Source organism: Lissotriton vulgaris, chromosome 11 (genome assembly GCF_964263255.1).
Source record: "Lissotriton vulgaris chromosome 11, aLisVul1.2, whole genome shotgun sequence".
Lineage (NCBI taxonomy): Eukaryota > Metazoa > Chordata > Amphibia > Caudata > Salamandridae > Lissotriton > Lissotriton vulgaris.
The window spans coordinates 1,003,085,262-1,003,112,372 of record NC_141699.1 but is presented as its reverse complement, the minus strand read 5'-3'; the positions used below and the strand labels follow the sequence as shown (position 1 = coordinate 1,003,112,372).

General features: G+C 47.8%; 1 protein-coding gene across 1 annotated transcript in view; it reads left to right on the top strand.

Annotated features, from left to right (window-relative positions):
- SKIL (SKI like proto-oncogene) overlaps positions 1 to 27,111 on the top strand; it is a 191,236-nt gene that overhangs the window by 75,088 nt on the left and 89,037 nt on the right. Inside the window, exons 4-5 of the mRNA XM_086944293.1 lie at positions 5,324 to 5,571; positions 26,173 to 26,333. Coding sequence (XP_086800419.1) covers positions 5,324 to 5,571; positions 26,173 to 26,333 — 409 coding nt within the window. The remainder of the gene's footprint in view (positions 1 to 5,323; positions 5,572 to 26,172; positions 26,334 to 27,111) is intronic.

Sequence of the window (27,111 nt, the reverse complement as noted above, 5' to 3'; positions counted from 1 at the left end):
CCTCAAAATAAATAAAATAAACAATCCTCTCTACTAGGTGGGCAATGCCAACCTTGCGGAATGGTAGCGGAGCAGTGGTCAGAACTGTAGCCAGCCACCAATAGTGGATTTTGTGTTCAAGAACGACACCATAAATGGCACTGGGCATGCATACAACCTGGTGTGCAAAGTAGGTGCTGCGCAGTCAAGTGCTTACAGCTACCGGAGAGAAATGTGCAGCAAGGGTCAGAGCCATTAAGGCAATAGGCGCGTTTCTGTCACCTATATATCTGTTGAGGTGGCCAACTCACCGAATTCCATGCCCACTGTCAATTAGGGTCCCTACACAAAATCCAGAACCCCTCTCAAGCTACTAATTCTGGAAGCAGGCCACCCACAGCAAAATGTATGGAGGTTTGGAATTTAGTTTACCTCCCTTTACACAACTCTAGACAGAAGTAGCACTGCCAACTTTGGGCTATCATGACTGTCATTCATAAATCGACTTAAACAGACCCTTCACATAATTGCTCACTCCACTCTGCCTGCATTATTTCTGTGACAAATCTGATGTCCTCGCCCCTTCACAAACATGCCAAGCATGTATTGTCTCTAAACACACCTGGCTCTAAGGAAATGCCTCCAGACTCAAAGGAGACAGGGGCTAGATGTATGTGAAAGTGCTGAAGCTTACAGGGACCTTTTTCCGAAGTAATTCATACAGCCAGTGCCAATGAACGTGCGCGCAGCGTCTTTCCAAAACCAAAGGATGGTGTCACTAATGAAGGGCCTTTTAATTCTCTGTACAGACCCTGAGCAGTGTCTGCGCACTAGGCCAGCTGGAACGATACCGCACTGACTCCAGCTAGCACATATGAGGGCCGGGACACGGGCAGGAACCCCCAGAAGCTGACCCCAAGACCAGCATCCCGGTCTGTCCTCCGTCGTGGCAAGTCGGATGAGCAGAGAAAACCCGTTGCAAAAGTGAAAGATGGCAGAAGGGTGTGGGAGGGGCACGCCCCTGGTCATCACAACTGCCCCGACAACTCACATGTAAACCTGTTAAACAACATTAGCGTTCCGGGCCGCATGCACATTACCAGAAACCCCCAAACGCCAAGAGACGACCAGCTTGACTGTACGCGCAATGCCCAATATGAAACTGCCAAACTGCCCCACAGCATGTGCTCCCGCAGCAGCGTAGAGGGCGCGAAACGGCAGCATTCGTTCTGGTCCCTCCTGCGACCCAAGCCCCACAGTGCGGCGCCCATGCAAGCGGGGCCAGAAACGGGGAGTCTGGCGCCTTCCACACAACTTGCATCGCCCCTGATGAGCCCACAGCACGACGAGGTCACCGCTATCACGACGCAGCGCAACACGGGTGAAGACCATTCCAGTATTCACCCCACCTTGTGGCCTTTTTTAGCTGCAATGCACCTCCCGAATTGGACCAAGTTGAAAGCTGTGACCATCTGTCCCCACCTGACTCGACTGTACTACTAGGTCATAGACTGGCTCACCTCCGACTACCAGCTCTCCCGTTCTGCGTGCTGCATCCAGCGCTGGGCAACTGCTGCTGAGCCGCATCGCAGACGCTGCCTGAAACAGAAGAACTACGTGCGGACACCACAGCCACTGGGTACATCGGGAAATTGATTAAGTACTTGGAAGGCTGAGGAACAAAAAGTCCTCCAATACTAGCCCACCCCCTCACAATTCGACTCACTCCTAGCATATGCGCTAGGCATGGGATTGGCTGTATGCAAAAGGTGGAAAACAAAATGCATGAGCACAAGCTTCAACATGGTGGCACTCTTCCCTGGTCCATGCAGCCCCTAGATGCTTCCGGGTGACCACTATGCCAAGCTCCTGCAAAGTAAGCAATTTGCAGATTTATATAGCGCAAACTTGACCCGAAGGTCTAGGAGCAGTTTAAATGAGCACTGGTTACTTACACGTTCAGGCACTGGGAGATTAAGTGATTTGTCCAGAATCACAGGATGTGGACGTGACTCCGAGGCTCGAAGTCTGGTTCCCAGCACCACAGACTGCAATCTAGCCAACGGACCTCATCCTCTCCTCAAAGTTCTGGTTGCAGCTAAGCACATATACCCGGGCACCACTATATAACAAAACCATCCAGAAAACGGAGTGTGTATCGGGGGAGCAGCTTCACCTCCTTGCATGCTGAATTCAGATATTAGCACTTACAGCGTGTGCAGCCTAATGTGCTTACTTGTGGTACTGTTGCCACCTTGTGGATAGGTACGACCCCAATAAACAGGCCACTATGTTGCTTGTGTTGAAACGTGCAGCAGACCCACCCCAATGCGGCTGGGTCAGAAAGATCCAGGGGAAAACGGACAACAGCGAAGTTTGTTCCCGGGCACAAAATATATAACCATAGACCCCAGAGAGGCCTAGCGCTGCGTGTAACAGGAGACGATCATCCTCATAGACTAGCACCGGGCCATCCCTATGAGGCCCTGTGCAAATTAGGAAATACCGAGGGGCGTGGGCATGGAGGTCGCGGCTCGTCTGAGCAACCAGGAGCGTGCGTGGGAGTGAATCGGTGAAAGGCATGGAGGACGCGGCTTCCCTGAGCAACCAGGAGCGTGTGTGGGAGTGAATCGGTGAAAGGCATGGAGGTAGCGGCTCGCCTGAGCAACCAGGAGCGTGCATGGGGAGTAAATCGGTGAAAGGAATGGAGGACGCGGCTCACCTGAGCAACCAGGAGCGTGCATGGGAGTAAATCGGTGAAAGGGGGAGAGGTGAGTCTCGGTCCACAAGTGGCCACGGGATGCACCAGAGAGCAGCGCAGGCGCACCTTAATGCTTGAGCAGGAGCCCACCCGGCGCTGCAAAGTATGGAGGGCTCCCAAATCCCCACTTCCCTGCACACAAAGTCACTCCAGAGCTCGGCCTGGCGCCTCACACACAGGCTGTCACCAACACCGAAATGTGGTAACAACAAGAGGTATCCCAACTGGTGTTATTAGTAGGCAGTTAATCAGGATATGTATACACTATTATCCACAAGGAGACTCAAATTGTTTGTAGCATGTGCTCATAGCAACATTTATCTAATTCTTCAGAGATCAAAAGGGGAAAACAGATTAAGCCATATAAAGTTGTAGCAGCACTGTAATAACATAATTTAAAAGCAATTCGTGACAACCCAAATTGCACGTGGTGCTCGTGGTACGTGAGTGAAGAACCGGAGTAGCAGCTAGAGTGACAATGTGAACAGCGTGGGCAGCGCGAACAGATAAGTGCAATAATATACACAGTGAACAATAGGTATGGTTCTGGTTGACTTCAAGAGTTAGTTTGTAGTTGGATGTATTTTTTCATGAACCATTCTGTTAGGTGCCTATGGTTGCGTTGGTGTGTCGACGACGTTTCGATCCGTAGCAGTCGTGATCATCATCAGGACTGGGTTGGATAAGGAAGCAGTGCTGTAAATCGGGGTAAAGGAAGCAATGTTAGGGAAATGAACGAGGCGCCGGCATGTAGAGCTGACAGTCTATAGTGGGAGTGAGGCCGGAATTGGCAGGCCAGGTGGACTTAGGGACTCATACGGATCGAAACGTCGTCGATACACCAGCGCAACCATAGGCGCCTCTAACAGAATGGTTCATGAAAAAATACATCCAACTACAAACTAACTCTTGAAGTCAACCAGAACCATACCTATTGTTCACTGTATATATTATTGCACTTATCTGTTCGCGCCGCCCACGCTGTTCACATTGTCACTTGAGCTGCTACTCCGGTTCTTCACTCACGTACCAGGAGCACCACGTGCAATTTGGGTTGTCACAAATTGGTTTTAAATTATGTTATTACAGTGCTGTTACAACTGTATATGGCTTAATCTGTTTTCCCCTTTTGATCTCTGAAGAATTAGATAAATGTTGCTATGAGCACATGCTACAAACAATTTGAGTCTCCTTGTTTCCTTGTGGATAATAGTGTATACATATCCTGATTAACTGCCTACTAATAACACCAGTTGGGATACCTCTTGTTGTTACCACATTTTACCCCAATCCCAACACGGTTGATGGGTCTACGCTCCTGTTGTTTGATACAAAAAAAACAACACCGAAAGGCGGCTTCCTTCAGCAGGGGACACACGAGCGCGACCCAAACAGCGAGACGGGCAGCTACGAGAGGGAAAACAAAACAAGCCTCGATCTCTTGTCTTTATGGGGCCATGTGTTTGAAACACATGGCCCCATACATATAAGAAACCTTTTGCGACAGAAGGAAATCGGACGAGCCCGTCCAAGTGGGCCGTCTCAAAAAGAGAAAAGTCTACGTCAGAAAAAGCTCTTTTCCAATGGCTGGCCACCGTTTAGCATAAATAGTGACACCAGCCAATGGGAAAGAGGGGCGGGGCTTTAAGCCCTTTACTGAAAGTCCTCTAAATCATTAAATCTCGCCGAGCGAGACCTAAAATGCATGGGCGTGGAACTGCCTACATTTTAGGAAGGTTGGTTCTGCAAGGGAACAAAGCCATATGAAGCAGATGGAATCGCAGTTTCAAGGTGACTAGTGCAGAAAGTGAACCGATAATTATGAACTTTAGTACAGTGTAGTATCAGAAAGCAGTACTCGAAGAGGGCAAAATGGTATGAAATGAAATGAAATGAAAATGAGATTTATAAAGCGCTACAGTTGCCCTGAGCGCTTTATAAATCTCATTTTCATTTCATTTCATTTCATTTCATACCACTAGCGTTTCGGTCTAGGTTGAGCAAGGCAAACAAAAATGAAACTCTAAATAGATAAATGTTTACAGTTTGACAGCAATGATTAAAACAATCTAGGGTAATTATTTTCTCTTAGAATTAAAGTCTCACCCATTGTGGCACCCGCATAAGGCGTCAGCCCAGTACTTAGTTGGCAAGTGGACTGCTAATTTTGCGTGACCAATGAGAAGCCTACTGGCAGTCGCTGCTCAGGTACCTTGAATCCTCCCCTAACATGCAATATGATTGTGTTGTAGGAGAATGCTGCTTTGGATACTTGTATTTGCTTTGGTGTTTAAAATAGTGGAATTTTGTGTGTGTGTAAAAGGCGTACTCCTTACTTCCATTGTACAAAATCTTTGGTTAACATTGCTAAGTTGCATATGTTTATATGGCAGTATTTTGTAAGTTTAGAGTCTCTTTTTAGAATTAAGGGGGAACATTTGTTCTCTGAAGTTTAGATACCTGACAAAATCTCACTGTTAAAAATCTAAGGTAACATAAATTTGCCAAATACAGGCTCCATGTGTTTTCGGAAGCTGTTTGTTCAGCCATATTTATGACTAATTTTATTATCTTATTTTCTAGCTATTATCTTTATGTGTATGATAAAGTGGTGGCCCCAAATGTGTCCCTGACGTCTTCTGTATCAAGATGCAAAGATATTACAAAACCAGTGAGCAAAGTTTCAGAAGCAGATAAGCCTTCTCCAGTTCTGATGGATAAACAGACAAAAAGTAGTAAACACAAAAGATGCATTTGTTATCCAGATTTATCATCGGAGGAGCAGGAAAAAGTGGATGTAAAAACGAACGCTGCTGTTTGTAATGGCTCACGTAAGTAGATGTTCTTCTTAAATTTCAGTTTGCACTCCAGTTTGTAGTGCATGGTTTCAAACATTTTGGGTTAGCGATTGGGGTATCATAGCGTAGATTATGGCACAAGTGAGGATATGGAGGATTAGGAGTATGCTCACAACAGATCAGATGGAGCAGAAGGGGATCAGAAGAAGGAAGACTAGAAGGTGGAGAATCGTCGGGCGAATGGGTATGAGGTGAAAGTAGTGGAAAAGAAGCATGAGGACATGTGATGAGAGAGTAAGGAAATGAAGTCGTATCCATACGAAGAATAGCAGAGAGAGAAGAATCATGAGGAGGGGGTTCAGGTTAATGATGAAGATATAAAGAGTTTTTAAGAGCAGGAGAACAACGCATAAAATTAGCATTGAAAATAGGAGGGCAATGAGGAGAAGAATGAGAAAACGAAGGTGGAGAAGCAGGATCAGGCAGAGGAGATTGATAACCCGAAACACCATGATTATTGGAGAATTGTCAGAGGAGCAGGTTAATGATCATCAGTAGGAGGTTCTCGATTAGGAGGATCATCAGAATAATTATCAGAGGGAGGAAGATGATGAGAATGAGGATTATCATCAGGATGAGTATCTCCCAATCTCTCTCAACCCAACAGCGGGTCTACATTCTTTCAACTATTATGGCTGTACACAGTCCCCATGTTTACTTGCCCCCACACTCGTATTCTTTTATTGGGCACTTCTAGCAGGCTCACATGCCTAAAGGGAATGGTAGAAATATGTGTGCCTCGTTGGGAGCAGCAGCATCTGGCTGCTTCATGCAAGAAGGGAGCCTGTCTTTTGTGTTTGCTAGATCCCGTGAGGCAACAGTGTCTGGTATCTCCACACTAAATGCCAATTCTGCCTCATTGACTGAAGACTGTCCAACCTGCAGCAAATCTTCACCACTGCAAGTGTTCCAGTTGAGAGTACTTTTGAGCAAAGGCCTATCTACTCTGGTGTTTAAATTTCACTGTTCACGCCCCCTCCTTTCTTATACGCTCGACATTGACCCATGTCCTTCTCAATTTGTTTATAAATATTGCATGAGAAAAATGCTCCAATGTTCCTCTATCTCAATCCGTGAAACCTTCGGGCAAAAGCTGCACCCTTTTTCATCATTGGTGTGTTTCAATGCATTTCAGTCCACCTGGCTTGTTAAAGGATTACATGATCTGGTAAATATATTGTCAAATTATGGGAGCTGTCCCAACAGAAATTTTACCATCATAATAATGGTCTTAGTTTCGAATACAGTACCTTATAAAGCTAGCACTGTACACTAGGCCAGTAGTGGAAGGCAGCCACTTCGTAGTCTAAAAAAACAAAAAAAAGAAGCCTTGAGTGCTGCTCTGTACCTATCTGTGCACATTCTTGCGTGCATATTAGGGAGATGGTGTGATGTGCTGATGCCTGGGAATTTGCTGATGCTGGCTAAGAGTTGGTAATACTTGGCATATTGTAAGCATCCATGTCATAAAGGTGCCTGTCCAATGCATAATACGGGCTCTGTCCTAATGATAGTACTTCTTACAATAGGCATGAATGGCATGATGTCCACTCTGGGCTTTATGCTGACACTGGAAAAATGGGGGCAGCGCTTGCCATATAATGGGCAGTCAAACTATGACATGGTTATTCATGGGCATGCAAGGAAAATTCTATCCAAGTGTGGCACAAGTACATGTGATTACTTAATGAAATTGACAAACTGATTTTTGGGCACCAAAGATATATTTGCTAAAAACGAAAAGCTGGCATTTCAAGGCAGAAATTGCACTTCTATGAAATAAAGCTTTCGTGTTGAGGAATGCTTTGTATTTTCAAAATAAACATCTTATATTTGATTGCAAAGTTGTATGTAATTTCTTATACTGAGAAGCTGATCTTTGGGGACTTAGTGGTCACATTTCCAAATGCATATTCAAAGTTGAATTTGTGTGATAATGACTACCAATGTCAGAATTCCTAGCCTGTGTAACCTGTGTGTTGTCCGAACCAGTCTATTGCTCACTAACCAAAGTTATAGTATTCCTGTATGAGCCTATGACATCTTTCAGGCTGCACTGTTCATGACAGTTGAGTGTGTGATTTGCATATTTCTTTTTCCACCTTGGCCCTTCCAAGAAATTGCCCAGTCATCAGATGTCTGGTAAGCTCCTACAAAGGTGCAGAAAAGAAAAAATAATGAAAGTGAAATCCACAAATTGAAATCCACAAATTAAAGATGCTTTAAAAAGATTGGTCATTTACAATTCCATTTGCTGAACTGCACTTACGACTTGGACATCATTAAGTGAAACTGTGCTACAAAAGGCACTATCATGCCACGATTGATGAACCGTGGATTTGAACATTATTTGGGGATTTCTCTTTCAGAGTTCATTCCATAAAACCTATACAGATAAGTATGCACTTAGAAGTGCAGTACTACCTATTACCTTGTGGGACAATACTGCTGCAGTTGAAAAAGAGTACATGTCCACAGCATGACAGTAAAGAGTCAGTAAGTGGCATATAGCGCCGGGATGCTTACGGGTTACTGTTCGCGCTATACAAATACAACACATTCACATACAAATACAACACATAAACAGAGGAATATAACAAGCTGGATTTTAGATGTTTTTTGCTAAAAGTAAGGGAGCAGTTGGAAGAAAGGCCCACAGATTAACCGTGACAAGCAAGAACCTTCTGTCTCTGATATGGATGCAGTAGTAATAGATCTACATATCTAAACTATTTTGTAACTATATAGTCATGTTACCCAAGATGACCTGGTTGCACATGTGTAATGTAATGATATGAAGGCAACTAGCTAGTGCATGGAAATGACTCCTGAGCAGTCCTTAACCAATGTGGTAAAGGTTTCTGCGGCCAACTCTACCCACTTTCGTAATTTTCAAGATGGCTGAAGTCTTCAGTCAAACTAAACCTGGTCTCTGAAGGGCGGGGTGTGTCTAGCCAGTGTACTATGATAATCCTATTGTCCTCCTACATCTAACACTAAAATCCATTGTAGGGTAGTCACTGTACCCCCACTAAACCTAGAGACAGAAGTCGGGTAGAACAAAGCAGAGTTTTCCAACAACCAGACAGTGGATACCCAAGAATTGTTTTGCCATCTTTTTCTCACAGCTAGACATATGACCCAAGTTTTGTATGTAAAACCCAAGTAGAGCAGTTAAGTGGGATTGACACTCCAGCAAGATTTCACTTGAATGTCAAAAAGAGGCCGACTGTGATTGGAACCTGCCTGGCTGGGGTGACAAAGGAACGGCCCTGCCTAGGACTCGGCTAACACATGCCTGTGACATGGGAGACCTCTTTGAAACGCACCCCAAATGTTATATATAAAACACCAACAGATCTGTCAGAGATGATTTGGCATTCAGGCAGGATTTGCCACAAGTCAAAAAGGATGCTCACAACCCTGCTCAACCTATTCTGTCAGGTTCAAAGGGATGATCTCTGCCCATTCAGGTCAGAAAACTGTTTGCTTCTGGGAGGTATTTCGTATCCATTCACACCTATTCAAATGCTAATTACTTGCTGGCAGAAGAGGGGGGCAAATGCAGATTAGCCTACAGGAACCACAGACAGGCAAAAGGAAGCTTTATAAAAGTTAGTTTTTTAAAATATGACTTTGCCATTCAATTGGATTTTTAATGACAAAAGTATTTTAAATATTATTCTAGCTACTTACTCCTAAAAACAACATTATTAAATGTAATATGTATGTGTTACTGTATAGGTGTTTATCAAGTATTACATGGCAATGGTTTTTATCAATCAAGCAATAAAGAATCAGTAAGACAAATGTAATAATGTAACCCAGTGTTTTCCTTTGGAACAGCCTGCCTTGCTACAGTGAAATTAGTTTGATGTTTTTTTTTCACTGTAAGGACATGTTTAACTTCAAATTCATGTTTGTCCTACTTTTAAACACTTATGGGCAATAAGGCCTACATAGGGGTGTCTTATAAAATTTGAAGATGTTGACATGTCGAAAGAGGTTATTTTGACAGCGGGAACTTGCTGCTTAAAATTGTAACAGCGAGGCTACAAATGGTAGGCCTACAGTTTGCACTTTCACTGTTGTGGAAGGGACAATGAGTGATGCAATCCACTAGTGACATTTATCTTACAGGCCCTGGGTAACCTTTGCACCATATAATAGGTATTATAATAGGGACTTGTAGGTAAGTTAAAAATGCCAGTCAGGGGTATGCCTGTTCAATCCCTGTTGGAAGGTTGAACATAGGCACTTAATGGTTAGTAAGGGTAAAGTGCATGGAGTTCTATAGCCAGCAAAATAATAGGGTCCAACAAAAGGTGAAAAGTCCGGGCGACCCTGCATACTGAGCAAATTAATAACATGGGGCTATTAAGAAGCGGAGTCCAGGCATAGGAGATAACAGCAAACCTACCTCATCTATTTCTGTCTAAAAACGAAGGGCTGCTAAAAGTATCTCACACTGTCCTAAAAGACGATCTATCTATGCAATATTCAGTGGGAAAAGCAAAGACGGTTAAAGGGCTGGCACATCACCGTCACTGGCTGCTCAATCTGTTACCCCAAGAATCATGGAGTCCAAGAAAGGGCTGCTTAAAGATAAAGAGTCATTGGGATCTATTCTGAAAACAGAAACCACAGCAAAAAGATTTCTGCAACTGAAGGTGACCTTGGATCGAACTCTAAATTGGGCTCATAGACGAGTGCCAGTAGATATGAAGCAGAAAAATCTCTTTCGGCGTCCTTATATTTTGGTAGTTCCTTATAAGGTTTATAACATGGCTACTGGCTATAGAGGTGCTCCTGTGAATCATTCCAGCATTTCTTCTTTTTCTCCATCAGATCCCAGAATCTGTACAGAAATCAAATGTTCAGATGGAAACTGGGGAAGGAGTAGGGCAAATTGGAACAAAATTAATAGAAGTTGATGAAAAAATAGAAACTTTTCAAACCAGCTGGCGGTGATAAAGGAAAAACAAGCTACTATCAAAAGCACTTGTACATCAAGATAAGAGAGCCTGGTTGCACTGAGAAAATTGTAAACTAAAAGAAAAGATCTGGAGAATCGCTCAAGGTGGGAAATAAAAACAAGATTGTTGGTGTTCTGGAGAACAGACCAGTTTTCAAATGAATTAATGAAAGGCTGTCTTGAGGAACAGAAGGAAACCTGACAACGATCATACAACCCCACTGAGCTTCTTTTCAGAAACCAAAAACTGAACGGCCCTAGTGTAGAGTGCTGCTTGGTTCTCATACTACAGAATAAAAAAATAAACACTAGGGTAAGCTCATTTTGAGAGTTTGAATTGTCCCATTTTTGTGTAAGGGCCTTTAAGATGGCACAAAGAAGCAACTCAATGAGAATTACAATATCTGAATTCAAGGCTTTGGGCGCCCATGTCCAAATTGTTTAACAGTCCAAATTGCTAGTTCTCTGGCAATGCAAATTTACAGTAATGCGGGTAAGAGAAAAAGCATAAACTTTAAAGTATAAATATCAGAGTACAAGTAAGGTACTGATAACACTAACCGTAAATCCTGTGATTGTATGAGAAAAATCTGAAAGAAACACGTTAGTGTTAGATTCCTTACCTTAGAATATCCCCAGGCGTCAGTCTGGATCCGGAAACTTTTGCGTAGCAGTACCCTTGCGCGTCGGAAGGCGTCGTCTGCAGGCGTCCCCTGCGGCTCCGCGTCCTTCGTCGGCGTTGTGCGCCGTGATGACGTCGCTGGAGTACATAGACGCCGCCTCCGCGCGCTGACGTCAGTTCTTCTTTTTTCCGCGCCAGTGGACGCAGATCTGAAGAGCGGTACCCGGTCTTTTGACCAAGTTTATTACAACTTATATCTATCTTTTGTGCCTGGTAGGATGCCCGGTTTCAAAAACTGTGACGGTTGTGACCGCACGATGTCGGTCACGGACCATCACCGACTCTGTCTCCGGTGCCTGGGCCCCGACCACGATGTCGACTCCTCTGTCGATTGCCAAGCTCTGACTAACAAAGCTAGGCGAGAGCGGTCCCGCAAGCTACTCGAGCTCCGGGTGTCGGCCCCACGTCGAGAACGGTCTCGGTCCGGCCGGAGGTCCAGGGAGCGTTCGAGGGAGCGGTCGCGGAGCCGCGCCGGGCGCTCCGGAAGTCGACATCACTCGTCGAGTTCGTCAGGTAAGAAACACAAGAAGTCGGGGCGTCGCCATCGTACCCCCGACCCCCCCCGACCCCCCCCCCCCCCCCCCCCCGACGCTCGCGCGATGCGGCCGGGGGTTCGGGTGACCCCGACCCTATGACTCCGCGGGAGTTGCCGGCGCGGCCTGCCCCATACCCTCAGGTCCCTGGGCAAGGTGCGACGCCTGAGGAGATAGAGGCGTTCCTCATGGCCATGAGGGCCCTGTCTCCTCCGGAGGGTTCCACGGCGCCTACGGGCCCAGTGAACCCGTCCGGGGGCCCTAGCGGTTCAGCTGACCCTGCCTCAACGCCGTCGGGTGCTCCGGCCCCGGCCCCGGCGCCGCTAGGGCCTTCAGGGTCGACGCCGGATGGACGTCCAACCACTCCGGCGCCGATTCCATCGGGGTTGCCCCCGACACCGTCCCCGCGCGACGCCGGTTCCTCTGTGCCGGCTTCGGGCGGCACCGGGGCTCCGGCTCCGGGCGGCGCCGTCCCCATACCCTCACCGAATCCGGACGCGGAGTCGGACCGGCGTCGCTCGACGCCGGGCTCGACGCCGATGGGGCCTGTCGACCCCGTGGAGCCGGTCTACATGGTTGACGACTATGGTGATGATGTGGAGTACGGTGAGGGCTGGGAGGGGTCTGAGGACCCTCTGTCATGTGAGTGCCAGTATGACATGGACTGGACAGGTGATTTGGGGGACGCCAGTGGTTTGGATGACTCTCCTAACCCTGGCTTTGTCTCTCCTCCTTCCGTGGCATCGGAGGAGGGAGCTGCTTATTCAGTGGTGTTGATGAGGGCTGCCAAGGCCTTAAACCTTGAGCTCCCCGTCGCGGCCGTGAGGCCTAACATCCTCACTGAGGTCTTCAAACTGCGGTCATGCCCACAGGAGCCTCTGCTGCCGTTTAACGAAGTCTTATCAGACGTTCGGTTGGGCACGTGGTCCAGGCCCTCTTCAGGTGCGCCTGTTGATCGGAACGTGGCCAGACGCCACCGTCCTTGTCCGGACGACCCCAAGTTCCTGTCCACCCACCCCACCCCACCCCACCCCTGAGAGTCTGGTGATCCAGGCCTCTACCTCCCAGTCCGCATTCCCGTCGGCCCCGCCCGACCGGGAATCGAAGAGGTATGACCAGTATGGCAAGAAGGTCTTCTCGTCCCTGAGTTTAGGACTGCGGTCTTGCAACACCGCTTGCCTCTTGGGTCGCTACACCCACTCTGTGTGGGATACGGTCACGGAACTGCTGCCAGAATGCCCCATGGAGGTGCGGGCAAAACTCGGCAAAGCTGTAGCTGAGGGCCGAGATGCAGCTAGATATTCTATTCGATGTGGTTTTGATACGACCGACTCGCTAGGCAGAGCGATGTCCACGACGGTGGCGATTCGTCGCCACGCCTGGTTGAGATCCGCCAACTTTTCGGCAGATGTCCAGAATACTTTGATGGACATGCCGTTCGATGGCTGTCACCTGTTTGGTGACAAGGCGGACCACGCGCTGGAACGCTTCAAGGACTCCAGGGTCACAGCAAAGTCCTTAGGTCTCTCGACCCAGCGCCAGCAAACGGGTTCGTTTCGCTCCTTTCGTGGCCACGGAAGGGGCGTCCCCACACGTGCTGCCAGCCACGCACCGCAGCAATCATTTCAACGCGGTGGCGGCCGTGGAAACCGCCGTGGGGGCGGTCGGGGTCAACGGCGGGGTCAGGCCACATCCCCCCCCCGCAGCATCTGCCTCAAAATCCTCCTAGTCCGTGCTTTCAGACCCACGTGACGCCAGTGGGTGGCAGGGTTCGCCATCACCACGCCCGCTGGTGCACAATCACATCGGACAGGTGGGTGCTGCAAATCGTCCGAAGGGGCTACTCCCTCCCCTTCGAGACCACTCCTCCAGCCATGCCACCGCAGAACCACCGTGTGTCGGGGGACCACTTGCAACTTCTGCAGGAGGAAGTTACGGCCCTCTTGGCCAAGGGGGCCATCGAGCGCGTTCCTGGGCCAGAAGTAGGACGTGGTTGCTATTCCCACTACTTTCTGGTACCCAAGAAGGACAAAGGGGCCCTACGTCCTATCTTGGATCTCAGGAACGTCAACGGCTTCCTCCGGAAGGAGAAGTTCAAGATTTTGACTTTGGCTCAGGTCTTGGCTGCTCTAGACCCGCAAGACTGGATGGTAGCGTTGGACTTGCAGGATGCGTATTTTCACATCCCTGTCCTGCCGGCCCACCGGCGTTACCTGCGGTTCACGGTAGGCCAGGAGCACTTTCAGTTTATCGTACTCCCCTTCGGCCTTACCAGCGCCCCACGGGTGTTCACAAAGGTGTTGGCGGTGGTCGCAGCCCATCTGCGCAGGTTAGGGGTTTCAGTCTTCCCCTACCTAGACGACTGGTTGTTGAAGGCGGGCTCGCCCCAGACAGTCGTCCACCACCTCCAGATGACGGCAGACCTCTTGCACGGCTTGGGGTTCTCCATCAATGTGCCGAAATCACACCTGTGTCCCTCTCAAAAGCTCCTTTTCATCGGAGCGGTTCTGGACTCGGCGCAGTTCCGGGTTTATCCTCCGGAACGGCGGGTCCGGGATATTCAGGCTTTGATTCCCATCTTTCAGCCGCTATCCCGGGTTTCGGTCAGGTTGACGCTGCGGCTGCTGGGGCTGATGGCTTCCTGCATCCTTCTGGTGCATCACGCCCGGTGGCGGATGCGAGCTCTGCAGTGGGACCTGAAGTTTCAGTGGGCCCAGCATCAGGGCAACTTGTCCGACCACGTCTTGATCTCGGAGGGCACTGCGAGACAATTGCAGTGGTGGCTTATGGACCGCGATTGGGTCAGAGGCAGATCCCTCTCCTTTCCCCAACCGGAGCACGTTGTCGTGACGGACGCGTCCCTCCAGGGCTGGGGAGGCCACTTGGGAGAGGCGGAGATCAGAGGCGGAGTCCCGGCTCCATATCAACCTGTTGGAGCTGCGGGCGATTCGTCTAGCACTGAAGGCATTCCTCCCCTTTGTCAACGGGAGTGTAGTGCAGGTGTTCACAGACAACACCACCGCCATGTGGTATTGCAACAAACAAGGCGGGGTGGGGTCGTGGACCCTTTGCCAGGAGGCTCTGCGCCTCTGGCAGTGGCTGGAACGTCAGGGGGTGACTCTGACGGTTCAACACCTGGCAGGTTCTCTGAACGCCAGGGCGGACGAACTCAGCCGTCGGTGCTCGATGGATCACGAATGGCGTCTGAACTCGGACGTGGCGCAAGGCCTCTTTCAGAAATGGGGAGAGCCTTGGTTAGATCTATTCGCCACAGAAGAGAACGCGCAATGTCATCAGTTCTGCGCGTTGGAGTTTCCAAGACGGCACTCGCACGGCGACGCCTTTCGGCGCGAGTGGAGTTGCGGTCTGTTATACGCCTTTCCGCCTATACCACTTCTGCCCAGAGTGCTGAAGAAGATCAGGCGCGACCGGGCCCAAGTTATCCTTGTGGCTCTGGACTGGGCTCGAAGGTACTGGTATCCCGAGCTACTCAGCATGTCGGTCGGTCCCCCGATCCGCCTGCCCCTTCAGGAGGACCTTCTGTCGCAGCAGCAGGGGACGGTCCTCCACCCGAACCTGTCCAGTCTCCACCTCCATGCTTGGAGATTGAGCGGCGGCAGTTGAGGCCATTTGACTTGCCTCCTGAAGTCTGTGATGTAATTCTGGCAGCCAGGCGTCCCTCCACAAAGTCGGTATACGCCTGTCGGTGGAACAGATTTGTGGCATGGTGCACAGCAAAGGCTGTGGATCCTCTTTCTGCCCCTCTTTCCGAGGTTCTTCTGTTTCTTCTCTCTCTTGCCCAGCAGGGCTCTGCTCTGGGCACTATCAAGGGCTACCTTTCGGCCCTTTCAGCCTTTCTAAGGCTTCCTGATCAGCCTTCTTTGTTCAAGTCCCCGATTGTAACGAGATTCTTGAAGGGCATCACACACATGTATCCACCTGTTCCGTTTGTGATGCCTCAGTGGGACTTGAACCTGGTTCTTACCTTTCTGATGTGTGCTCCCTTTGAGCCCCTTCATTCTTGTCCTCTTCGTCTCCTGACTTTGAAGACGGCTTTCCTGGTTGCCATCACCTCTGCCAGGAGAGTGAGTGAGCTCCAGGCTCTTTCTGTCCAACCTCCTTTCTTGTCCATCCATCCTGACAAGGTGGTTCTGAGGACTAGACCTTCTTTCCTGCCCAAAGTAGTTTCTGCTTTCCACATCGGGCAGGCCATCACCCTCCCTTCCTTCTTCCCGCCTCCGCATCCTTCAAAGGATGAAGAGCGGCTCCATCGTCTGGACCCAAAACGTGCGCTTTCATTTTACATGGATCGCACACACCAGTTCCGGGTGGATGACCAACTGTTTGTTGGCTACGTGGGTGCGAAGAAGGGAAGGTCGGTCTGTAAACGGACCATCTCTCGATGGGTCGTTCTCTGCATCAAAGCGTGCTACTCTTTGGCTCGGAAGGAGCCTCCTGTTGGGCTGAGGGCCCATTCCACTCGGGCCACGGCGGCTACTACTGCCCTGGGCCGGGGAGTCCCCTTGCAGGACATTTGCCAAGCGGCTACGTGGGCCTCGCTGCACACCTTTGCGAGGCACTACTGCCTGGACAGTCAAGTCCGGAGGGATGGCTTCTTTGGCCGTTCTGTCCTCCAGGACTTTCTGGTGTAGTATTGTATTGGTTCGCAGACCCACCACCGGGGTTGGTATTGCTGGGGTATCTATTCTAAGGTAAGGAATCTAACACTAACGTGTTTCTTTCAGATGAACAAGTTACTTACCTTCGGTAACGATATATCTGTAAGAAACATTAGTTAGTGTTAGATTCCTTACCGAACCCACCCATCCTCCCCGTTCTGCGAACTGATACCTAGGGTTAAGGACATCCCTTTCAGGGCCCTAGTTTCAAATGGCACCAGTGTTGGTTCTCTCATGGCTCTGCGTCTTCTGGCGTGGAAAAGCTGTGTACAAAGAACTGACGTCAGCGCGCGGAGGCGGCGTCTATGTACTCCAGCGACGTCATCACGGCGCACGACGCAGACGACGGACGCGGAGCCGCAGGGGACGCCTGCAGACGACGCCTACCGACGCGCAAGGGTACTGCTACGCAAAAGTTTCCGGATCCAGACTGACGCCTGGGGATATTCTAAGGTAAGGAATCTAACACTAACTAATGTTTCTTACAGATATATCGTTACCGAAGGTAAGTAACTTGTTCGTTAGGCAGGTTATCATGAGGATAATCACAGGATGTGGTCCAGCAGTGATTGAAGGGCTTAATCCTATCCGGTAACCTTAGTACTCATTTAAGTCATACCCTCCTCAACAGTATTCTTGTATAGACTTATTGTGACTTTCATGGAAATTCCTACCAAATGTGCAGATAGATGTCTATCCAGAATAATCCAGCAACCATGCATTGGATGGAGTGTCACTAGTTATCTTTCAGAGGGCATTGCTCTTAGTTTCATTTTACGTAACATATATGCTGAATATAATTCTGGAATATCTAATGCACAGCCTTAATAATACACCGATTGCTATACTATGGAGCACCCTGAAGGTGGCTAGAAGAAGCCCAGCGAGCAAGCCATTGTTCAGGAAAAGTGAAAGCAGACAGGCTATTTGTTAGTGTAAGGGTGCAGATCCAGTCATAGGCGGAAGAGGATGCAAAAGCTGTTGCTACCAAATCAGCAAAGGATTTTCCTACGGCTAATAAACTGCAGAGCACAGCCTGTAGGTGCATATAGAGAAAGCTGCTGCATCACATTTACAGTATTGCACTCTAGTTTATGAGGACCATGAGTAGTTGGGACTGTCCTTGCATACAAATTGCTTGAAAATATATCCACCAACAGTATTAAGTATAGCCTAAAGTGAAAAATTAGCAAATGGTGGTTCTCAAATCATTGAGTAGTGGAAGAGAATTTCTCCAGTATTGGGGTGTCTTTCATAGATTCACATGCTTGAATATTCCCCGTCGTCGGAGTGGGAGTCCCACGGTAAATAAAATAGCAATAAATGCTAAATATATAATAATATACAATAAATATATATATACATAATAAGGAAAAACCCAAAAAATGCATACAATAACCATCTGGTACCTAACCAAGAGTTTCCACATAGGAATGCATGGGGAAAAAGAAGTTCCAATGCAGCCTATCCTTGTCATTATGTTAGTCCAAACTGCAGCCAATCAGGCGCCCTCTAGAACCTCCTCCTCAGAGCTCAAGCCCTCAGATTTTCTACCGCACGTCGTGTGTAAGGGAGTCTCCCTGAGCTCTGCTCAGTTTTCTTCATCAAGTGTTCCAGTTTCTTCCAAAATGTCTTCAAGTAAGAAGTCTCTCTTCAGGGCTTGTTCCTCATGTGGAAAGCTGAGATTATTTCATGATGACCCACACAGTAAGTGTATTTACTGCCTTTACCCGGACCATGAAGTGGGTACCTGTAAACTATGTAGAAAATTCTCAGAGAAAACTCAAAAGGACAGAGAAGGCCGTTTACTTGTCTGGCTTCAGAGGCTTAAAGACAAAGATAATGTAATTTCTGACCCTGAAAGTCTTGGGTCAGGCCGTTCTCAAGCAGCTTCTAAACGTGGTAGTGTGCAGGAGGTGCCTTCACCATTTCTTAAAAAGAGGAAAGTTTCCCTCACAATGACCCCTGCGGTGTCTTCACCTTTGCCTACCACGTCTGGGCCCACGAGACATGGCTCTCAGGCTCTTTCTGCTTCAAAGTCCAGTTTTTCTGTGAGGAAAACGGATTTGCCGTCGACGACGGGAGTTTCTACTCCGTCGACGAGAATGGCTGTCTCTGGTTCCAAATCGACGACGACAGTCACAACGACGATGGCCTCTGGATCGTCGTCGGCTTTAGCGTCGACGTCTTCATCGTCGATGAGAGTGGTTCTCAGCTCTAAGACTGTGTCTTCTGTGATTCCTATTTCATCTTCATCGACGAAAAAAGCTCACTCGTCGACGACCCGGTCGTCGTCGACTAGAGGTGTGAAGGCTTTGACTCCGTCTACGCTCTCGTCGACGAGCGCACCGTCGACGGCTATCCCGTCGACGAGGGGACCTGTTCCATCTGCTCCGTCGACGACCGTTCCGTCGACGACCGCTCCGTCGACGATGACTCCGTCGACGATGATTCCGTCGACGATGACTCCGTCGACGAAGACATTGAAAGTGAAGGTTCCGTCGACGATGACTCCATCGATACCGTTGAAGACTGCTCCGTCGACGGTCTCCTCGTCGACGATGGCATCCAAGTCGATCCCATCACAGAAGTCAATTGATGTCATGCCGTCGACGCGTACGCAGGACACTATTTCGACGCCGGCCTCTTCTTTTGCTACAATGCCTCTTTTGCCCTTGCAGTCCAGCAAACCACAGTTCGAGACTCTTACAGAGCAAGAGATGATTAATCCTCCATCTCCGCTGTTTGCGACTGATTCTGATCAAGAGTCTGATGGCCAAGCTCACAGTCTTTCGGATCTAAATATTAAGTGCCAAGACTTCAGTAACGACGAGGAAGATGTTTATGGCCAACATCAAACAACTCACACTCAGATTCCAACTGCGATGTTGCCTATCTCCATGATATCAAACCTCCAAAGTATGTTGGAAGACTACAATCGGCGTTTCCCACCAACGCCACAAGTTACAACGGTCCCATCAGTAATAAATCCAGTTTCTAACCCGGTTCTGGCTCCTCCTCAACCAGCGTCGCCTGTAACTGTTCACCGAACTACATCAGTTCGTGTTCACACTACCATCTATCCAGAGGATGATGATGACGAGAATCCTCCAGAGCGTGAAGATGGTGAAGTTTCTGAAGTAGATGAGGATGGTGAGGAACATTTGGCGGAGTGGGATGACTATCGTGCTCAAACACCATCTCCTTCTCAGGTGCCTGCAGCGGATTCTCCTCCAGTAGACATCGCGGGCTTCCACCAGTTAATGGATAGGGCAGCACAGCGATTCAAATTGCCACGAGCACACCGAGAGGAAGATTGTTTCCTATACGATTTCAAAAACCAACCCTTGAAACAGATCCACACAGTCCCGATTATAGATTTCATCTGGTCTGAAGGGGAGAAAATAATGAAGACGCCAAACTCTTTACCAGCACAGCTGCCAAGGTTAGAAAAGAAATACAAAGCTCCTATAGGATCTCCAGCATGCCTTACAGGTCAACCTAAGCCCGACTCTGTCGTCACGCAGGCAGCTCAACGGGGTTCAAAGAATCCGGCGTCTACAATCACTGCTCCTCCGGACCGTGAGGGCCGTCGCCTGGATGCTATTGGGCGAAAATTTTCCTCCATGTCCTCTACAACAGTTCGAGTAGCTAACGCAATGGCCATTTTAGGCCGTTATGATCGTCAGGCTTGGGCTGACATGGCCGCCTACATAGCGTTACTCCCAGATGCTTCCAAGGCCGAAGCACAGAAAATTCTGCAAGAAGGAGAGAGGACGGCAGAAGAACTTATAGATTGAGCAGTGGATGTAGCCTGCACCGGTTTTCGCCAGCTCGCTGGAGCGGCCGTTCTGCGTCGCCAGGGTTGGTTACGCTCGACTTCGTTTCGGCAGGAAGTTCAGGCACGAATCCTAGATATGCCATATGACGGCGAGTCATTATTTGGAGCGCATATTGATGAAGCGCTACAATCCATTAAAAAGGACACGGACACTGCACGTGCTTTGGGTACCCTTCAGTTTAAGAAGCAGCCCTTTCGGGGTGCTCGAGGACGTGGCACTACGTCCACTTTTCGTGGAGGAAGCAGTCAATACCGGTCCTTCAACCAAGGTAACCAGCGTTACACCGGTAACCGCCAGCAGTCTTCCCGTCAGCAGCCTGCCAGAACTTACAGAGGGAAGTCTAATTTCAGAGGTCAATCCAACAAACGTCAATGACTCCTCTGTCGAACGGAGAATTGGAGGTCAAATCTCTCTGTTTGGTTCTCAATGGTCCTCCATTACTACGGACCGTTGGGCACTCGACATTGTGAAGAGAGGCCATGCATTGGAATTTGTCGAGGTACCTCCTCCAACGCCACCTTCCGGACCACCACCTCCGCACCTCAAAGAACTATTTCATCAGGTTCGCCTTCTCCTTCAAAAGGGTGCGGTGGAAGTTGTGCCAAAGTCGCAGAGAGGGAAGGGGTTTTATTCCCGTTTTTTCCTCGTCATCAAAAAGAACGGAGAATGGAGACCAATACTGGACTTGAGAGCACTCAATCATTATCTCAAGGACCAGACCTTCCGTATGCTCACGCTTACAGAGATCTTGCGTTTGCTCTCAGTCGGAGATTTCATGACTACCATCGATCTCCGGGACGCCTACTTCCATGTCCCAATTCTAGCGGCTCATCGCAAGTTCCTGCGCTTCAAGGTGGGGCACCTTCATTTCCAATTCAGGGTCCTTCCATTTGGCCTCCGTTCAGCCCCCCGAGTCTTTACAAAAATGTTGGCTCCGGTCATGGCTTTTCTTCGTCTTCAAGGCATCCAGATATTCCCATATCTCGACGACTGCCTTCTGAAATCACAATCCCGCGCACAACTTCTACATCATACTGCAATCTGCCAGACAGTATTCCGTTCCTTGGGTCTGTCCATCAATCTGGAGAAATCTCAATTGCAGCCAACAACTTGCAAAGATTTCCTAGGAGCAACGTTGGACACCAACCTAGCCAAAGCATTTGTCTCCCGGGAACGTCAACAGAGGATCTTCCGGCTAGTTTCGCTACTTCTCGCAAAGAAGTGCGTTTCAGTCCGCTTGTTGAAGTCTTTTTTGGGGATGGCTTCGTCATGCATCGCTCTTGTCCCTCATTGCCGACTACGAGCGCGACCTATCCAACAGGCTCTGGACAAGCAGTGGCGTCAGGTCACCGGTTCCTTCAACGATCAGGTCTCCATCACCATTCCCATGAAGAAGGCGCTCAGATGGTGGGCACAACCACACCAGCTAGCAGCAGGCATGTCTTTTCTGTCCAACACCCCAGATCTAACACTGACGACGGATGCCTCCCTGGAGGGCTGGGGAGCTCACCTCCAAGACCTGTCCGTGAAAGGGAAATGGACTTTCCATCAAAAGACCTGGCACATCAACAAGTTGGAGCTGATGGCTATCTTTCTGGCCCTGAAATCATTTCAACCAGTGCTGCAGGGAGAGTCAGTTCTCATACAAACGGACAACACGACCTGCATGCATTATATAAACAAGCAGGGCGGAACGAAGTCTCCGGTGTTATCCCGCCTGGCAGAGGCGATTTGGGACTGGTCCATCAATCATCAAATCCAAATCACTGCAGTACATCTTCCGGGGTTGTCCAACCTCCTGGCGGATTCCCTAAGCAGATCCCGATCATCCAGCCACGAGTGGGAACTCCACCAGCCAACACTCGATATGGTCTTTCACCGTTGGGGATTCCCTGCAATCGACCTCTTTGCGACTCCAGAGAACAGCAAATGCCCCGCTTACGCAAGCTGGCATCCCCACAAAGGGTCCCAAGGCAATGCCCTTCTGATGGATTGGTCGAGTCTCTTCGCCTACGCTTTTCCTCCGATCCCTCTAGTGCCTCGCGTACTTTGGAAGATGCGGAGAGAGCCTTGCCGCATCCTTCTGATTGCTCCCAGGTGGCCACGACAGGCGTGGTTCTCAGAGCTGCTACTCCTGTCTCAATGCAAACCCATTCTTCTTCATCCTCGAATGGATCTTCTCTCCATGAACAGGGGTCAAATCTACCATCCGGACCCCTCTTCCCTGAGCTTGTCAGCCTGGAACCTGAGCACTGTGAATTTGCACATCTAAGCATCCCTCAGGAGTGTCGTAACATCCTCGCTCAGGCCAGGGCTCCATCAACTATAAAAACCTATAAGTTGAAGTGGAAACGCTTTTGCCACTGGTGTGCAGACGCCGGGGTACATCCTTTGCGTGCCACGCCCGCTGAGCTCCTCCCTTTCTTTCTCCATCTGGCTCAGTCGGGTTTGTCACATGCAACTTTAAGAGTTTTTCTGGCGGCAATCTCACGCTTCCGCCATGATGGCTCCGCCTCCTTATGCTCATCCAGATTGATACGTCAATTCTTCAAAGGACTTCTTCGGACTTTTCCACCAGTTCGGCGTCCTCCTCCAGAGTGGCGCCTCAACATTGTCCTGTCACAATTAATGACTGCTCCGTTTGAACCAATCCATAGCGCAGATCTCAAGTATGTCACCTGGAAGGTTGCGCTTTTACTTGCACTGACGTCCTCACGTCGAGTGAGTGATATGCATGCTTTCACGATTAAACAACCATTTCTACAGTTCAAACCGGATTCTGTGCTTTTACGCACTAACCCTACTTTCCTTCCAAAAGTGCCGTCAGACTTCCATATTAATGAACCTGTTATACTGAAGTCTTTCTTTGCCAATCCGCAATCACCTGCGGAACAACGCCTGCACTCTTTGGACATTAAAAGATGTTTAAAGTTCTACATCAGCAGAACGGCCCAGTTCCGAAAATCAGATCAGCTCTTCGTGGCCTATGGCCGTTTTCAAAAAGGGCGACCAGTCACCAAACCTACAGTAGCCCGCTGGGTGGCTTCGGCGATTGCTTTCTGCCATCAGAAAGCGGGAAAGCCTTTACAGTCTACAGTGAGAGCCCACTCTACCAGGTCTGTGGCCTCTTCGACTGCACTCTTTGCCGGAGTTCCATTGCATCAGATTTGCAGAGCTGCCACGTGGTCCAGCAGGCACACGTTCACGAAGCACTACAATTTGGGTGCCATGGCCGAAGGGGATACCGCAGTGGGACAAGCTGTGCTCCGTAATCTTTTTCAATAAGGTGAGCCTCTGTTCTACCCTCCTCCTATGGTTTCCAGTCTTATGCATGTCTTCTCTATGTATACATATAGTTTTATAACTTCTATGACATGGATTTACACCTGTTGATTCCAACCTTTTGTGTATACATTGCATCCTGGAAACTTTGTGTTCGGATACGGACTGCTTACTATTCTATATTCAAGCATGTGAATCTATGAAAGACACCCCAATACTGGAGAAGAACAATTGTTACTTACCTGTAAACAGGTGGTTCTCCAGTATTGGTGTCTTTCATAGATTCACATGCGACCCTCCCATCCTCCCCTCAGAGGCTCGCTTCTCCTCATAGACTCTGTGGTCACTCTTGTGCTACGAAAATCTGAGGGCTTGAGCTCTGAGGAGAAGGTTCTAGAGGGCTGCTGGCGCCTGATTGGCTGCAGTTTGGACTAACATAATGACAAGGATAGGCTGCATTGGAACTTCTTTTTCCCCATGCATTCCTATGTGGAAACTCTTGGTTAGGTACCAGATGGTTATTGTATGCATTTTTTGGGTTTTTCCTTATTATGTATATATATATTTATTGTATATTATTATATATTTAGCATTTATTGCTATTTTATTTATCGTGGGACTCCCACTCCGACGACGGGGAATATTCAAGCATGTGAATCTATGAAAGACACCAATACTGGAGAACCACCTGTTTACAGGTAAGTAACAATTGTTCTTATCCATTTAGATGGAGAAGTAAAAGCCAGGGCTCTGGTGGTGACATTAAGGTTAATGTAGATTGGGTTTCTTCAACTACCTTGACACCTGGAGATTCCTGTTTAGTATTACATCTTTTAATTAAACAAAATTCTCTCAGGCAATGCAGGAAGCATACAGTACACATGGTATATGCAATAATGGCTAAATATAAGTCCGATTAAGAACACGAAAGGCACGCCATCTGGCGCGCCGAGCTTGCGCACAGCGTGTGAAAGGGACCTTTTCCCCTCAAGTACTTTATTTTCACCCATAATTTATCCAACTTCACTATTGTTTCCTTATTTCTACAAACTTTTCTTTAATAGTACCACGTAGACTGTGAAAATTCCAGATGGTTGTTTATTGCACATTTTCAAATGCAGCTGCTTTCCAATCCAGGCTTTTAAACAGCGGCACGTGGTAAAATAAACAACAACGTAGGTCGTGCAGATGTTACCCAATGCATTTCGAGCGTTAAGCTCTTCGTCAGGGGTTTTCTGAAAAAATACAATAAGAGTTGCTATACCAATTGTGCGCATTTAAATGTGCAGTTTAAACATAGAAAAAGTATCAGCAAACCAATAAAAATATTGCCCTCCCGCTTTGTCAACAGAAGTCTATGAAACTAAAGTGCTCCCCCGCGGTACTCCCCAAGTCTTAACCCACCTCTGTAGAAAAAAACATCCTAATACTAACACATCAAGTATCCTTCTCACCTTCGCTGCACACAAGCCCATATTCTCCATTCAACCGTCAGCGTCTTTCACCCGCTCGTTCAATCTGCTCAATCGTTCTCCGTTCCACTCGCTCGTTAAATAACCAGTATTCACTCTCACGTGTTTGTAATCATCATCCAATCCGCAACGTCAATTAAACCGCATTAATACTACTACAACTCCCATAGTGCCCTTCTCTGGGCCATATCATTCACACCCCTCTGGTAACGCGCTTTCACTGCTGTCCTTGCACCCAAGAATAAACCGTTATCATACCGCACCTTACTGATCGAGAATCAGCCACCCGATCTGACACCCCCACAGAATCAATCCGCCTTGCATACGTATCCCCTGATTTTTCTCGTACACCCGGAAGTACTCGCTTTCCTTGCTTATGGTTACACCCGTGTGCTACTAACCAGTCCTGAATAATTAAACTAATGTTGACAACTAATGTAAACAATCACTGAATTACGAACAAAGTCCAAAGTGCAGAATACCGGTATAACAGTCCCATCATATACATAGTGTGACGTAACTACGTCATCAAGGCTTCACTAGCTGGAAAAAAAGTCTTGGTGTGGAATCTTCAGTTGTCTCCGGTTAATCTTAATTCCACTCTGTTCGTCGACTTTGGGGTGCTCCCTTCATAGGGACGTAATATTGTGAGCAACAAAAAAGTTAGGTCAGGGAGCACACCTTCCCTTAAATGTCAATCATTTTCACGAGAACCATTTTAAAGTTTGCGTGCGCCTCACTTAGTGACCCATCCCTAGGGCACTGTTTCAGATTAAGAACACGAAAGGCACGCCATCTATATAAGTCAGAAACATCCGAAGTAGGTATATCATATAGCATACAAGGCAGAATGAGTCTCTGTGCCGTACCAAAATGAAGATTCCTGTTTAGATGGAACTCAAAGAGGGACTATTCCGCAGTCACCTTAAAGCTGATCCTTTCGACAAGCGAGTGTTACTGTATTCAATTCTCTATTGCTAATCTCAAAACCTATCACCTTAACCAAAGTTATGCATGCAACATTTGAATTTGTGTGTTTTTAAAGAAATCATGTTGAAAATATAGTTTGGATTCTAGTTTTGATAATATTCTTTTTAACTTTTATTCAGAAGTCCGATGCAGTGGAGTTGAGAGCTCGTGCCATTCTGCTGACACTGACACCAGTTGTGAAGATGATAAGGGGCAAATCATGGAAGAAGTGGTTAAATCGTACCTCAAGCAACAAGAAAAACTTAAGTCTATTTTGCAAAGGAAACAGCAACTTCAGATGGTATTCTTCATCCTAACAGCTCTATTTAAATATTTGACAATTTGCTCCTTTTATGTCAGTAGTCCAAATGGAAGCTTAACCTTTAGCTAGCACAGGATGTTCCATATTCACATGCATTTCATCTCTCTTGATGTCAGGTCCATATAGTATGACTATTTATACACTAAATGTTCAAGCATTGTTTTCCCATTTTTTTATTTGGATGTTGTCTCGTATCTATGGTTGAAGCATACAGAAAATGGTGTTAAAAGTTTTTTAATATAGCACTTTCATCACTATTTTCGCTTTAGAATTTCCCTTAATACATTTATATATTGTCTTCATATTTCACACTTTTCTCAGGGAGGAGCTATTTACTTTAACAGATGTCCTTGGACAGAAGTAGCACATTTAAAGGGATTTTCCAGTGGAAGTAGTTCAGTTCTGACTTTGTAAAGAAAGTTTGATATTACAAAATGGACAGAATTTTCCCTAAGTAACTACTAAAGTGTCACACAAGACATCCTTTTTTCCTTCATTTAAGATACTTTCTGATGAGAGCCCCTCTAAGTTTCTTTTTTGTCTCACAGAGAGGAGTTGATGTTGTCACTGTGCTTAGTTAAGCCATGTCCTTTTGAAACCTTATAATGAGTTGCATCCATCTACAGCCACTCTTGGGTACATATATATGTCTTTCTTTTCTATGGTTCCCTCCCCTTTAATCAATTGTATATGTTTCCTGTCATTTTCTGTGGAGACTTGTTTCTTTCATGCGCCGTCATTAAATACTCATCTTTCT